This window comes from Hypanus sabinus, chromosome 29, assembly GCF_030144855.1.
Source record: "Hypanus sabinus isolate sHypSab1 chromosome 29, sHypSab1.hap1, whole genome shotgun sequence".
Classification (NCBI taxonomy): Eukaryota; Metazoa; Chordata; class Chondrichthyes; order Myliobatiformes; family Dasyatidae; genus Hypanus; species Hypanus sabinus.
In genome coordinates, this window is record NC_082734.1 from 27,925,590 (window position 1) to 27,942,377 (window position 16,788).

The 16,788-nt window shown below is 42.0% G+C and overlaps 1 protein-coding gene across 1 annotated transcript in view; it reads right to left on the reverse strand.

Moving 5' to 3' along the window:
- Window positions 1-16,788, reverse strand: part of LOC132382709 (guanylate-binding protein 1-like) — a 40,104-nt gene that overhangs the window by 21,641 nt on the left and 1,675 nt on the right. The window contains exons 2-4 of the mRNA XM_059953162.1: window positions 5,763-5,851; window positions 4,751-4,962; window positions 4,106-4,233 (exon numbers count right to left, since the gene is read on the reverse strand). Of these exons, the coding sequence (XP_059809145.1) occupies window positions 4,106-4,233; window positions 4,751-4,962; window positions 5,763-5,782 (360 nt within the window). The 5' untranslated portion in view covers window positions 5,783-5,851. The remainder of the gene's footprint in view (window positions 1-4,105; window positions 4,234-4,750; window positions 4,963-5,762; window positions 5,852-16,788) is intronic.

Below are 16,788 nucleotides of genomic sequence, written 5' to 3' on the forward strand. Positions count from 1 at the left end.
TTTTTGGATATTTCCTGCTCGGTGTTTACAGAGATTGGTCTGTGAGGCTTCCCTCCACAGCATCCTTCCTGTCAATACCACCAGTGGCAGATGTATGGCCAAGGGAAGCCTCGCCCAGTGCTCACCACCACAGTGCTGGGGGATATCACACTGTCGTGGTACCTTAACATCATTTTCATTCGGGAGAATGGGATGGGAATTGTGTGGGTGGGACAGGAAACGGAGTGGGTGATGGTCTTGTATCACATACAGTTCAAATGAAAAAGATGGCAGAATTCTTCCCTGAAGCTCAGCATGTACGTGATTAAAATGTTAACTAGTTAACAAATTAATAAATTTTTACTTCACATCTAGATTGTGGAGAGAATTTAAACATCCCCATTGCCTGTGGTGGGATTTGAACTCTGGTTTGTGGATCATTCCTGTGGGTTACCCATATGGTAATGAAACCAGTGTTCTGTTATTATCCCAAATAAAAGATAGAATAATAGAATCAATCTGATCAAAAAACTTCTTAGTCAAAAAAACAGGAATATTCTGAAATAAATATAAAAATTTTGGTAAAATCATCATTTTAACTACAAATGTATATGAATACGACCAACAAGTGAAAATGTAAGTGGGCTCCATCTACTAAATGAGTACTTCATAGAGTCCACTAAAGGAGGAAAACCAGCTTTATAAAAATCCTTATTTTTTTTGTAATTCTGACACTTAAATATCCAAAAGAATCTGTAACTTTGAAAGGAATATTATCGTATATAGAGACAAATTCATTTAAAGGAAGTAATTCGCTTTTACTAAAATTTATTTTATATCCTGAAAAATCTCCAAATTTGTCAAATAATTTCAGCAAAGCAGGAATAGATTATTCAGGCTTAGATATATATACCAATAAATCATTAGCATAAAGAGAGATCTTATGCATGGTCTCATTCATAAAAATCCCATTTATATTTATAGTTTCACAAAGAGCAATAGCAAGGGGTTCTAATATTAAGTTAAATAACAATGGACTTAATGACAGCCTTGTCTTGTCCCCGTGATAGCTGAAAAAGGGGAGACCTACAGTTATTGGTGACAATAGTAGCAACAGGAGCTTTATATATAATTTTAATCCAATTATTAAGTTAATACCAAAAGCAAATTTTTCTAAAACATTAAATAAATATTTCCATTCAACTCGATCAAATGCTTTTTCAGCATCCAAAAATATTACACATTGTGTTTTAGAAGAGGGTGAATATATAATGTTAAGTAATCTCCAAACATTTGAAAAAGAATAACGACCCTTTATAAAGCCTGTTTGATCTTTAAAAATGATTTTACCCAAAATACTCTTCAACTGATTGGCCATTATCTTTGAGAGAATCTTAGCATCAACATTCAGTAATGAGATAGGTCTGTATGAGGCACAATCAGTAGGATCTTTATCCTTATTTGAGGATTAAAGTAATAGAAGCTTCATAGAAAGTAGAGGGTAAGTCAATTTTCACAAAAGAATCTTTAAACATCTCCAACATAGATGGAGAAAGCAGTTTTCCAAATTCTTTTATAAAATTCTACAGGATAACCATCAAGTCCCGGGTCTTACCAGATTGCATTGAAAAAATAGCTTTATGGATTTTGGATTCAGTAATTTGGGCATCAAGAGTTTTTGATCCTCAGCAGAAATATTAGGGAAATCAATCTTTCGTAAAAAGGCATTCATTTCAGAAGAATCTACTGAAGACTGAGATTTATAAAGTTCAGTATAAAAATCTTGGAAAATCTTATTGATTTCTTCATATTCCCAGCCAAGGTACCATCCTTTCTACGAATTTTCAAAATTTGCCTTTTGGCTCCAGCCGATTTTAATTGAAATGCAAGTAATTTATTATTTTTATCTCCAAACAAATAAAATAGGCTCTTTAACTTAAGCAGATAACTTTTGATTGGATGAGTTAATAATAGATTATATAGTGATTGAAGTTCCACCCTTTTCAAAAATAAGTCAATATTAGGGGAAACCGCACAGACATTATCTAAATCTTTAATTTGTTTTGAAATTTTATCTAATTCTGCTTTTGTCTGTTTTTTTTTTGAGTTTAGCTGAATAAGAAATAATCTAACCACGTAAAAATGCTTTGAATGCATCCCATATAATTAATTTAGACATACCTCCTACATCATTAAAAAGAAAAAAATCTTTTGCCTGGCTTTCAATAAAACTGATAAAATCAGAGTTTTGCAGTAAAGTCTGAGACGTGCCATGGTGAACGGACAAAAATGACATAATCAAATTCAAAGGACAAACTCAAAGGCGTGTGATCAGATATAGCAATAGCGTCATATTCACAGTTTTTAACATTAGGCAAAAGGTGGGGATCAATTATAATATAATCAATCCTCGAATAGTTTTTGTGGACATGCGAAAAGAAAGAATATTCTTTATTATCAGGGTGTAAATGCCTCCATAATTAGATCAACCCAAAATCGATCAAAAAGGAGTTGATAACTTATTATCAGTTGATAACTGATGATTATTTGGGATAATAAAAGACCAAGGATAAGTAAAAGTCAAATACAAAAGTTGAAAAAGGACGGAGGTCTCGCTTTGCCTAATCTAATAATGTATTATTGGGCTTTAATTTGCAATATATGTCCTTTTGGTTATATTGGGGTGATAGGAATGATCGGCTAATCTGGGTAGACCTGGAACTGAGAGCTGTGAAACAGTTTTACTTAACTTCGTTATTGGGAGTTGCTCTACCTATACAATTAGCTAAAGTTGCTAATTTAAATTTATATCCTGTGGTTAATCACTCTTTACGTATTTGGCTCCAGTTCTGCAATTTTTTAATTCTATATTTAGTAGTATAATTTATCGTAATTACTTTTTTAAACCTTCCTGGAGTGATCCAATTTTTTGACTTAAATAAAGGTATTAAGTCTTTTTTGGACTTATTTAAAGAAGGCAGATTGATGTCTTTTGAACAATTAGTCGATAAATATTCTCTTTCATAGTTAGACATTTTCTTACAAAAATATTTAAGAAATTTTCCTTATATATTGGAGGCTGACTTGTTAAATACTATTATGAATATGAACCCCTTGATGAAAGGTTCTATTGGAAGAATTTATAATTTATTATTACAATGGGATAAGTGTCCTTTACTTAAGATTAAACAGGATTGGGAGAAAGAACTCAATTTGACTTTTATATGGGAGGATTGGATGCGGATTCTGAAATTGGATAACTCTTCTGTGCTTGTCACTCACTGATTCAATTTAAAATTATGCATCGTTACCATTGGACAAAAGAGAGACTTTCTAAAGTATTTCCCAATGTTGACAAGTATTGTGATAGATGTAAAACTGAGATAGCTACACTGACACATATGTTCTGGTCATGTTCTATATTAAAACCGTTCTGGAAGTCAGTCTTTTTGACAATTTCTAAAGCACTTAGAATCAATTTACAACCTAATAAATTGACTGTGCTTTTTGGAATAATTCCTCAAAATATTCATGGTATTTCTCTGTCTGACCAACATGTTATTGTGTTTGTTACATTGATAGCTAGGAGGGCCATTTTGTTGAAATGGAAGGACATACCTGCTCCTACTTTGTCACAATGGTTCTCTCAAGTGATGCTGTCTCTAAGTTTGGAGAAAATTAGAAGTCAAACCTTTGAACCTTTATTTGATTTTGAGAAGAGATGGGGCTCATTTGCTCGTTACTATCATTTCAGTTAACTGATAGATTTCCTCCGCGATCTAAGTGTAAATTTTGTTTTGATATATGTTTTCTTCTTGTTGGCAGTTTGATGTTTATTTTTAGAAGCTTTCTATGGTTTTTTTTCTCACTTTTCTTGCTTAGTAGGGTTTTTCTTAGTCACAAAAATTTTCAATCTTTAAGATAATTTTTTGAGGCATTGAAAGTGTTGTTACTTTGATGTACCTGTGTATTTTTGAATAATAATAATAATAATAATAATAATAATAATAAGAATAAGAAAAAGAAGAATAAGAAGAAGAAGAAGAAGAAGAAGAAGAAGAAGAAGATTTGAAAAGAAAGCAGCCAGTCTTCTGAGGAGGGGAATAGTTGAGAGGGAGGGACTGACCTTCTCAGAATCTCCAAGACCTTCAGTGTCCAACAACAGGAGGACCTCATTGGGTCTCTGAGGGAGGGATCGACACCACATCCAGATTCCTTTGGTGTGAGCCTGGACAGATGAATCCACTGAGAATCCTGCAGAGGGAGAGAGACAGAGAGGGACAGAGAGGTACACTTTGCAAGAACATAAGTGGATCTGTGATCTTCCATAGCACAAAGATGTGCAGATTGTGAGTATCCTATCCCTCATTTGTGAGTGAGGGATAGAGTTTGAGAGGAATTGTTGGGAGCATGGGAAGAATAAAATTCGATTGCTGTAGAATTTGTGAAAGAGGACAATTGATGGTCAATGCGGTGTCAGTGTTATAGCAAGTAACTCTAGTCATTATTAATGAGACCAGTGTGTTCTCTGCATTCAAGATATGAGGCAAGCATGCAGTTTAAGTTCCTCAAATTTCTCTAGATCAATTGTCCAAAACAGTGATGGGAACACCAATGTGACACTAGTGGATGTCTCCAGTACATTTCCCACTGTTGACAGCTTGACAATACAAGTGTGCTCTGTGTCCCTGGTCTCAGGATAATTTCTGCAAGACAGATAGTAAACAGAGATGAAAGGTTAGAGGTGGAAGTTTACAGCCACTGCCCTTACCCTTCTTATCTCCCGCGAGACAGTTCATGAGGTAGGACTTCCCTGTACGAACAGCACCAACCATAACCACAACAACCATTGGAACCTCGATGGACTGGAGGAGCTCTAGAGCCTCTGGGTTCAGCTGCAGCTTCCCGTCTGTGTTATAAACCAGTGGCATGGGTTTCCCCATCTTCTGTTTGTTGTCATCTGACTGTCCATTTGAGAAATAGCTACAAGGTCAGAGCAAGAGAATCACACACAGATTGAATAAGAGTAAATGTTAATCTATAGTATATACCAGCCCCCAATACCACGTATTGTATCCCTGCCTCCACATCGTTGCTGGGGATTTGTTAATTTATATCTACTCCCTCTGAACACCTGGAATAGATTAAGACCTATAATTCACTCTTGGGAATCTGTTATTCAACATATTAAGTCCCCAGATCCCTGCATTAAATTCAAGCCTCTAAAGCAGTCCCAGTGATCTGTTTAATACAGAAAGCTCCAAACCCCGGGATTACTCCTGGGAGTCTACTGCTGTACAATATAACACCCCAAAGAACCCTTCTGCTACACACTCCAAGGGATCTGTTGTGATATTGTCATGGTCCTGACTGAATAGCGGCAGGCCTCCAAGATCCAGCGCTCCAATTCCCTGGAGTATGGTTATCGGCCACTGTCCCTCAGACACTCAGACTGCCAATTATTGCCTGCCACATTCCTTCATGGAAGGTCTGTACTTAAAAGCCTCCTGCTGAGCACTCAGTGCTCAATCATAGGAGTTCCATTTGTAGTACTACTGTTTATGATTTTGCCTTTGGATTTTGTTTGTATCATCTTGTTTATTTTGAGTCTGAAATAATTCTGTTCCTTTCTCTGCACTTGGGTTAACCACCATCCACATGTCTCATGTTACAGCATGATTGAGACATCATGAACTCAGGAGACTATGAATGTCTGCAAACCACATTGGCCTACTGGGAGCAACTGTAGGGAGACCTGACAACATGCGTTGGGAAATCCTCACCACTCTCCAGAAACTCTCATACTCCAGTAGGCAGGATCCAATTTCGGTCGGAGTGACTGCCAATTCCAGGAATATTCATGCTTGAGACTCTGTCAATAAATATTTATCCCCCATCAGGAAGGTCTCAGAGCCCCCTGCTTGTCTCTTGACAAGAGAACCATCCAATTCTCCTCCACCATCTCCCTCCTCTGTCTGACAGAACTGGTCCTCACCCTGAAATTATTTCCTTCAGCTTCTCCAGTTTGCAGTTCCTGATGTTTACAGTACTCCATGTGACCACACTAATGCTTTGTACAAATGTAGTGTAATGATCCAGTTCAAACTTAGTGCACTAACTGATGAAGGCCAGTATGCTAAAAAGTTTTGATTTGCTAAGAATGCTCACAGGAAGATAATCTCAGGGTTGCATGTGGTGACATGTATATACTCTGATAATGCATTCACTTTGAATTTTGAACTCCCACATTCTCTGAACCCAAGGGGTAGCTATGGGCACTGGTATGGGCTCAAGCTATGCCTGCCTCTTTACCAAATATGTAGAACAGTTTTATGTTTGAAACCTTGCCCATTTTACTCCCCAACTCTTCCTCCGCTACTTTGATGACTGTGTTGGTGCAGCTTAGTGCACCCATGCTGAACTCAGCAATTATATCTATTTTGCTTCTAACTTCCACACTGCACATAAATTCACTTGGTCCATCTCTGACACCTCCCTCCACTTTCTTGATCTCAATATCTCCATCTCTGAAGAGAAAGTCGACCGATACTTTTAATAAACCTATGCATTTTCAACCATAATTTTCTGGAGCGGTGGAGGCTGGGAGGAGATCTGACAGAGGTTTACAAGATTATGAGAGGCATATATAAAAGAGATAGGGAGTAGACAGGTTTGAAAAAGGGGACATAGGTTGAAGGTGAGGGTGGTAGTTTCAAAGGATATGTTGGGTGTAGGTTTGTTACTGAGTGTGGTGGATGCAAATACATTTGAGGTTTTTAAGAGAGATTTAGATAAGTACATGGATGGAAGGAAGATGGAGGGATATAGACATGGTGTAGGTAGGAGGTGTTGAAATTAGTGTTTGGGTATTTTTGATTTGCTTTCTAGCTGGTTCAGCACAACATTGTCAGCTGAAGAGCCTGTTTCTGTGCAGTACTGTTCTATACTCATTTTAAAAATGCCTCTTTTAAAAATAGTATTCCCTTTTCTCAGTTTCTTTTCCTCTGCCTCATCAGTTCCCAGGATGTGGCTTTCCATTCTGGGACATCAGAAATGTTCTCCTCCTTTTAAATTTGGAGTTTCCTTCCCTTTATTATTGATGCTGCCCTCACCCATATCTCCACTTCTCTTTCATCCAAGCTCACCCCATTTTCCCACTGCCCTAATAGTGACAGAATTCCTCTTGTCCTTGCGTACCACCCCATCAGCCAGAGTATCCAACACATTATCCACTGCAACCTCTACTAACTTCAAAGGGATCCTACCACTAAACATATCTTTATCTTCTCCCCTTCAATTTCTGCAGGATCACTCCCTCTGTGATTCCCTTGTCTATTCCTCCCTCCCCAGCAATCTCCCTGAATGCATTTTGTTTCCCTGCAAGTGGCCCAAGTGCTACACATGCCCAAACATCTCTGCCCTCACTTCTGTCTGTGGTGGCCAGAGCCATCATGTTTGCTGTTGTGTGATGGGGCAGCAGGTTGAGGGAGGGTAGCAGACACCAACAAAATCAATAAACTCATTTGTAAGGCCAGTGATGTTGTGGGGGATGGAACTGGACTTTCTGACAGTGGTGTCTGAAAAGAGGATGCTGTCCAAGTTGCATGCCATCTTGGACAATGTCTCCCATCCACTCCATAATGTACCAGTTAGGCACAGGAGTACATTCAGCCAGAGACTCATTCCACCGAGATGTAACACTGAGCGTTATAGGAAGTCATTCCTGCCTGTGGCCATCAAACTTTACAACTCCTCCCTCAGAGTGTCAGACACCCTAAGCCAATAGGCTGGTCCTGGACTTATTTCCACTTGGCATAATTTACCTATTATTATTATTTAATTATTTATGGTTTTATATTGCTATATTTCTAGACTATTCTTGGTTGGTGTGGCTGTAATGAAACCCAATTTCCCTTGGGATCAATAAAGTATGTTTGTCTGTCTGTCTGTCTGTCATTCAGGGCCATAAACAGTCCTTCCAGGTGAGACAACACTTCACCTGCAAATCTGTTGAGTTTGTAAATTGTGTCCACTGCTCCCGGTGTGGACTCCTCTCTGCTGGTGAGACCCATTGTAAATATGATGATGACTTCATTGAGCACCTCTACACCATATGCCAGATGTGGTACTTTCTGGCGGCCAAACATTTAAATTCCAATTCCCATTCCTGTTCTGACAAATCCATCCAGGACATGCTCTTGTGCCAAGATGAGGCCACCCTCAGGGTGGAGGAGCAAATACTTTTTTTCATCTGGGTATCCTCCATCCTGATGGCATGAATATCGATTGCTTTCTTTGAGCCTATTATTGGGATTCCACAAACTATTTTGTCTCTGACTAGTGAGTCTCTCAAGTTTCCAAAGTCACAGGACTAACTCAGTGTGTGAAGCCCAGCTAAATATTGGTCAAAGCTAATATTTTCTTTCTTTTCATAGGAGAAGAACATGTATCTCTCAAACATAATTTTTTTACTTGGGACAAAATTCTCCCCAAATTTTGTCATCAGAGTGTCCGATTTAAAGTTTGCCTCATCAACTCGAAAGCTGTTGTAGATGTCCAAAATATCTTTAACAATTATATGTCGAAAGATAGATGCTTTCCATTTTTCCTCTTCCCCTCTGACTCTACTCGCCCCTAAATATATACTGAATTTTTGTTTGAAGCGTTTCCTGTTATAGAGTCATAGAGAAGTACTGCACAGAGTAGACCCTCCTAGTCCATGCAGAAGACATTTAAATTGCCTACTCCTATCAACCTAACTGGGATTATTGCCCTCCATCTCCTTACTATCAATGTACAAATCCAAACTTCTCTTAATCTTTGAAATCAAGCTTGCATGTACCCCTTGGTCAGGTAGTTCATTCCACACTCTCACAACCCTCTGAGTGTAGAAGCTTCCTCTTATGTTCCCCTGAAAGCTTACCTTTCACCCTTAAGCCATGTCCTCTAGTTGTTGTCCCACCCAACCTCAGTGGAAAAAGCCTTGCAGATTTTACAAACCTCTTTCAAATCTTCTCTCTGTTTTCTATGTCTATCTATCTTCTATCTGCACAGTCCTAAATTATTTAATTGTAATGCTCTGGTTAAGATTTGTACTGCTGTGCTGTGAGGTATTTTTATTTAAGTAATTTTCTGCAAAATCACTGTGTCCTGTTAATAATAGTGTTTTGTCTTTGGCGCATGAGTAAAGTAATACCCCTGACTTCTCTGGAAATGAGCTCCACCGTTTACGTGCACATTGCACTGGATGAACTGTAATCAGCCCAGTTAATTTTCTTTTCCTTTTCTATAAGTTTGTGTTCGAGACCCGGTGAGAGGGTTACAGTTGTAGGGGTCTTCAGGCATTCGGATGCTGTGTGAATGCTTGAATACTGTATAAGGATTCATTAAGTGCTTTATTTGTGTGCTAAGCCAGTGTTTAAACTGGTGCTTGTGGAAAGTGAGGTGCATCTTAATTAAAGTACTTTATTATGGTTGCTGCGGGGCTTAATTTTTGATGCAATTCAAAGAATATATCCTCAAGCAATGCTTTTGTTGTGTGCAGGGTCGATATTCAAATTCCCAATGAACTGCTACTTAGAGTGCTGTGTTCTGTAAAAGTAGGGAAAGTTACACTGATTGAATGGTATTTTTACCAATCGGCTGGTATGGATGTCGCGTTAGTCCAGACTTGTCATGGTCCGGTCCGTGAAATCTGTATTCCAGTTCAGATCCGGTCCATTTCATCCGTATTCCAGGTCTTCTGTTTTTTCCCTTGTTCTGTTGGGTGCCTTAATTGAGGCACCTGATTTGCAATTTGGACTGGCACATAAATACCTCTGCAAACCAGGGATTCCCTGGTTTATCTCTCTCCCCTCCCTTCTGAATCTCTGGCAATTACTTCAGCAGTGTATCTTGACAGTTACTTCGGCACTAACCTTCATCTGTTACTGTTGCCCGCTATCTTGCCTGCAACCTTGCCTGTGTCCTCGCCTGTATCATCATCAAATTCAACCACCTGAGTGAGTCCAGAGCCTTGCCACACCAAGATAAGGAACTATCTACCATTGAGTTTGGAACTGTCTCTTTGTGTCCCTGTGTTTAGCATCCGTGTCAAAGAAGAGTCCCGGCTCTACGTCCTGTCCCCAAGGAGGGTTCCTGACTCTGTGTGGAGCCCCAGCCCTAAGTCCTGTTCTGAAGAAGGGATCCTGGCTCTGTGTTCCGTGTACAAGTCCAGGCCGTATGTCCTGTTTCCAAGAAAGGGTCCCGGCTCTGTGTTCCTGTGCTCAAGTCCAAGGCTGTGTTCCTCTGTTCCAAGACCTAGTCTAGGCATCGTGTTTCAGCCCTGTCCAAGTCAGAGCTTCGTGTCCTTATCCGGTCCATGTTCTTCACCCAGCCCGGGAGTTCCTTGCCCAGACCGGTGCTGGAGATTCCTCGTTCTGTGCTGCAAGCCACATCCAAGAACCTTGTCCAGTCCAAGCCAAGGCTTTGTATTCCCAGTACTATCTTGTGTCTAGTCTGATCCTAGTCCTGAGTCCTCGCCTGTATCTGGGTTCCGAGCCTGAGTCAAGACCCATGCTCTGGATCCCTGTCCAGTCTCTGGCTTGGAGTCCTAGTCCAGGCTCCTAGTTACGAGTTTCTTGTCCAGGTCCCACTTTCCTAGTTTGAGTCCTAGCCCAGGCCGGGTGTCCATGTCTTGTTCAGGGCCCATGTCCATGTCCAGCGTCGTTTCCACTCGACTTCTCTTGCTTTCTGGATCATCTTAGTACTGTTCCCAGTACTTCAATGTGTGTGTCTTGCATTTGAGTCTGCTCCCAGTGCCCCCCCTTGCAACAAGATTACCAGTGACGTGATTGAAGTCGCGCTGCCCAGTGGGGTAGGGACGGGGCCATGGTCAGTTCATATCTCTGGAGAGGCGGGGGAATGTGGCTGATGGTGAAGATTTTAAAGTCAAGTTGTTCTCATTTCTGTGAAGTGAGGGAAAGGGGTTGTCCGATGTGAGAAGTTCTCATTGGCTGAAAATGTTTTCTGGAGTTACGCCTGCAACTGATGGGGAAGACAAATATGGGGCTTTGGCTGCACTGCTTGTATCACAAAAGGGGCATTCAACTGTCTGAGAGAAATTGTTAGAGGGTGTACGAAGTTGTGAAGGGAGCGCTGTCACGTGACATGATTGCTGCATGTATTCGAATGACCCACAAGATGCACCCTCCTCCATATTTTACCGAGTTACTCAGAGAAGTTAGAGAGGGGGAAACACGACTGAGAAATGAAACATTTCCGAAAGCTGAGTAATGTCTTCAGAGCACAGCAGGCCAGGTAGCATCTATAAAGAGAAGCACTGTCGACGTTTCGGGCCGAGACTCTTCATCAGGACTAACTGAAAGGAAAGATAGTAAGAGATTTCAAATCTCTTACTATCTTTCCTTTCAGTTAGTCCTGATGATAGGTCTCAGCCCGAAACGTCGACAGTGCTTCTCCTTATAGATGCTGCCTGGCCTGCTGTGTTCCACCAGCATTTTGTGTGCGTTTGAATTTCCAGCATCTGCAGATTTCCTTATGTAATGTCTTCAGAGGTAGCTTCTGAGGCTAAAGTGACCCCTGATGCCACAGACAGAGATTTTGAGGAATAAGGTGAAAACCATTCAAGCTGATCTGACTGGATAATGTTTCAGCTAAACATGACACCTATGTTGGGAACCATGACCCACCTGTTGGACCTGCAATGCTGCTGAAAAGGGTGTTTTGGCAATAGAGCGACCAGTACTTTCTACTGCAACCGTTGTCAGGAATGGGGGCCGGATGGACCCAAACGCAGGACGCAGACACTGAGGTACTAGGGGGAGGACAGGATGGGGATGCCATGGTATGTAAGGGTAGAGCTGGGGTTCAGGTAGATAGAGAGTCAGGCAGACAGAGCGGTGCGGGCTCCCGGAGTTCGGGCAGGCAGGCTGGTCCTACAGTTCGGGGCAGGCAGGCAGGTAGATTCCTTATGATGGGCCACAGGGATCCCGGGCAGGGCCACCTCCCAGGCAGGAACACAGAAGCCTGGGCCAGTCGCGGACACCTGGGCAGGTGTGGGGCACAGTCCATGGGAATCGAAGGGAGTCAAAGGTAAGAGTCCCTACGACAGGCCGCATGGATCCCAGGCAGGGCTGCCTGCCAGGCGGAAAACATGGAGGCCTGGGCCAGACGCGGACACCTGGGCAGGTGCGGGGCACAATGCTTAGGGAGCAATAGGTGGAAGGGGCAGAACCCCTGCCGGGCAGTGGCAATCTGACCGGAACTGCCGGATGGAAGCAACGGGTAGGAGGGTGCAGAACCCCCGCCGGGCAGCGGCAGTCTGGCTGGACCTGCCCGACGGAGGCAACAGGTAGGACACTGGGTCCAAGGTGAACAGCAGGAGTACTGTGATACACTGGTAAATTGGGAAAGGCAACCAACAGCGTGGCAGTGCAAGCAAGGAGAATAAGGCAGAAACGCAGGACCATCGCAAGAGAAGCAGGGGAACAAGACCAACCAGATGGAGCATATACAGAACAGTCCAGCAACCAGGGCAGAACAGGATTTCAAGCTGGGTGGCAACCAGGGCAGAACAGGATACAGGACAAAATGACCACCCACCTGGTCCCAGTCCCAAGGCCCCTTATAAACAACTGCAGCTCAATGAGTCACAGGTGTGCCTCCTTGAGCCAGGAGGGTCCTAACTAGTTCACGGGTGATGGGAGGGACAACTGCAGGACCCAGTGTCTGGAGCACTCGGACTGGATTGAGACCTGGAACATGGATTCCGGACCGGACCGGACCCTTACGACCATAGAAAAGATTGATACTTCATGCAAGACTGTGTGGGACAGGAAAATCTTTGGAAAGTAAGTCAGCGTTCAATCAAACAGAGGAGAAGAAGCAATATGGTGGGACCTAGTAAAAGACTGGCCTGACATTCCAATCAGTGTATTAAAGGCAAAACGCTATTCCTGAAGGATTCTGGAACCAATCTCTGATGCATCCATTCTGATTGAAGGTGTCGATGCTGGAGCCATACTTGAGGCATGTTCTCAAGGTTTTATTTCAGCACTTTTCTGCAAAAGCAGAGTGTCCTGTTAATAATAGTATTTTTTGTTTTAGCTAACGATAAAGAGCCATGTTGTCCAACTTAGGAATGTTGTGTCAGCCAATCAGGTATGCCTTTGTACGTGTTGTAACTTTCTCCCCAGTGGAAGATGCGGGAGAGCTGGATAAGGTCAAATGGCTCTCCACTTCCTCTCTCCCTCGATGACCAAATTGCTGAGGGCTCTAGCCAAAGAACGGGCTGTGAATCTCCTACATCCAACCTCCATTGGGAAACACCTTGCTCCCCACCCAGCCTGCTGACAGTTGCTGACCAGTCCTGCATAGTTGGAGAGCTACCTTTCAAAGGCCTCTTCCTAGCGATCTTCCCATGGGACTGTCAGCTCCAGCAGCACCACTTGCTTGGTAGACTCAGACTCAAGGACAATGTCTGGTCACAGGGTGGTGGCTGCGATATGGTTGGGGGACTTCAGCTGCGTTTGAGGTTCATCAACAGCTGCCAGTCCCTTGCAGAGGTCAGGATACCTGCAGATGTTCTTTTAACCAAATAAACCATATAACAATATAACAATCACAGCACGGAAACAGGCCATCTCGGCACTCCTAGTCTGTGCCGAACTCTTAATCTCACCTAGTCCCACCTACCCGCACTCAGCCCATAACACTCCACTCCTTTCCTGTCCATATACCTATCCAATTTTACCTTAAATGACACAACTGAACTGGCCTCTACTACTTCTACAGGAAGCTAATTACACACAGCTATCACTCTCTGAGTAAAGAAATACCCCCTCGTGTTTCCCTTAAACTTTTGCCCCCTAACTCTCAAATCATGTCCTCTCGTTTGAATCTCCCCTACTCTCAATGGAAACAGCCTATTCACGTCAACTCTATCTATCCCTCTCAAAATTTTAAATACCTTGATCAAATCCCCCCTCAACCTTCTATGCTCCAATGAATAGAGACCTAACTTGTTCAACCTTTCTCTGTAACTTAAGTGCTGAAACCCAGGTAACATCCTAGTAAGTCGTCTCTGCACTCTCTCTAATTTATTGATATCTTTCCTATAATTCGGTGACCAGAACTGTACACAATATTCCAAATTTGGCCTTACCAATGCCTTGTACAATTTTAACATTACATCCCAACTTCTGTACTCAGTGCTTTGATTTATAAAGGCCAGTGTTCCAAAAGCCTTCTTCACCACCCTATCTACATGAGACTCCAACTTCAGGGAACTATGCACTGTTATTCCTAGATCTCTCTGTTCCACTGCATTCTTCAATGCCCTACCATTTACCCTGTATGTTCTATTTGGATTATTCCTGCCAAAATGTAGAACCTCGCACTTCTCAGCATTAAACTCCATCTGACAAAGTTCAGCCCATTCTTCTAACCAGCATAAATCTCCCTGCAAGCTTTGAAAATCCACCTCATTATCCACAACACCTCCTACCTTAGTATCATCGGCATACTTACTAATCCAATTTACCAGCCCATCATCCAGATCATTTATGTATATTACAAACAACGTTGGGCCCAAATCAGATCCCTGAGGCACCCCGCTAGTCACCGGCCTCCAACCCGATAAATAATTATCCACCACTACTCTCTGGCATCTCCCATCTAGCCACTGTTGAATCCATTTTATTACTCCAGCATTAATACCTAACGACTGAACCTTCTTAACTAACCTTCCATGTGGAATTTTGTCAAAGGCCTTGCTGAAGTCCATATAAACTACATCCACTGCCTTATCCTCATCAACATTGCTCGTAACTTCTTCAAAAAATTCAATAAGGTTTGTCAAACATGACCTTTCACGCACAAATCCATGCTGGCTACTCCTAATCAGATCCTGTCTATCCAGATAATTATTAATACTATCTCTAAGAATATTTTCCATTAATTTACCCACCACTGATGTCAAACTGACAGGTCTATAATTGCTAGGCTTACTTCTAGAACCCTTTTTAAACAATGGAACCACATGAGCAATACACCAATCCTCCGGCACAATCCCTGTTTCTAATGACATCTTAAAGATCTCCGTCAGAGCTCCTGCTATCTGTACACAAACTTCCCTCAAGGTCCTGGGGAATATCCTGTCAGGACCTGGAGACTTATCTACTTTTAAATTTCTTAAAAGTGCCGGTACTTCCACCTCTTTAATTGTCATAGGTTCCATAACCTCCTTACTTGTTTCACACACCTTACACCATTCAATATCCTTCTCCTTAGTGAATACCGAAGAGCAGAAATCATTCAAAATCTCTCCCATCTCCCTCAGCTCCACACATAGCTGACCACTCTGATTCTCTAAGGGGCCAATTTTATCTCTCACTATCCTTTTGCTTTTAGTTTAACTGTAGAAACCTTTCGGATTCACCTTTACCCTATTTGCCAAACCAACCTCGTATCTTCTTTTAGCTTTTCTAATCTCTTTCTTAAGATTCCTTTTACATTCTTTATATTCCTCGAGCAATTCCTTTACTCCATGCTGCCTATATCTATTGTTGACATCCCTCTTTTTCTGAACCAAGTTTCTAATATCCCTTGAAAACCATGGTGCTTTCAAACCTTTAACCATTCCTTTCAACCTAACAGGAACATAAAGATTCTGTACCCTCATAATTTCACCCTTAAATGACCTCCATTTCTCTATTACATCCTTCCCATAAAACAACTTGACCCAATCCACTCTCTCTAAATCCCTTTGCATCTCCTCAAAGTTAGCCTTTCTCCAATCAAAAATCTCAACTCTAGGTCCAGTCCTGTCCTTCTCCATAATTATATTGAAGCTAATGCTATTGTGATCACTGGACCCGAAGTGCTCCCCAACACATACATCTGTCAGCTGACCTATCGCATTCCCTAACAGGAGATCCAACACTGCCCCATCTCTAGTTGGTACTTCTACGTATTGTTGCAAAAAACTATCCTGCACACATTTCACAAACTCTAAACCATCCAGCCCTTTTACAGAATGAGCTTCCCAGTCTACGTGTGGAAAATTAAAATCTCCCACAATCACCACCTTGTGTTTACTACAAATATCTGCTATCTCCTTACACATTTGCTCTTCCAACTCATGCTCCCCATTAGGTGGCCTATAATACACTCCTATCAGTGTTACTACACCTTTCCCATTCCTCAATTCCACCCAAATAGCCTCCCTAGAGGAACTCTCTAATCTATCCTTCCAAAGCACCGCCATAAGATTTTCTCGGACAAGCAATGCAACACCTCCTCCTCTGGCCCCTCCTACTCTATCACACCTGAAGCAACTAAATCCATATTTAGTTGCCAATCACACCCCTCCTGCAACCATGTTTCACTAATAGCTACAACATCATAATTCCAGGTATCAATCCACGCTTGAAGCTCATCCACCTTTCTTGCAATGCTCCTAGCATTAAAATAGATACATTTAAGATACTCTCCACCTCCTCCTCTCTTTTCATCCCTAACAATGCCTTCAAATTTATTATCCTTTTCTTTCTTCTCCCCTACATCTTCGGGCTGAGCGCATCCCTTCTCCATCACCTGCCTTTCCACCCTCACACACTGTCTACTTACTTGCTCTACTGGTGAACTAACCTCCTCTCCCATAGTTTCCTCAAATTGATTCCTGCCCCCCCCCCCCCATCTTACTAGTTTAAAGTCTTCCCTGTAGCCCTAGGAAACCTCCCCACTAGGATATTGGTCCCCCCCCAGGATTCAAGTGTAACCCGTCCTTCTTGAACAGGTCACGCCTGC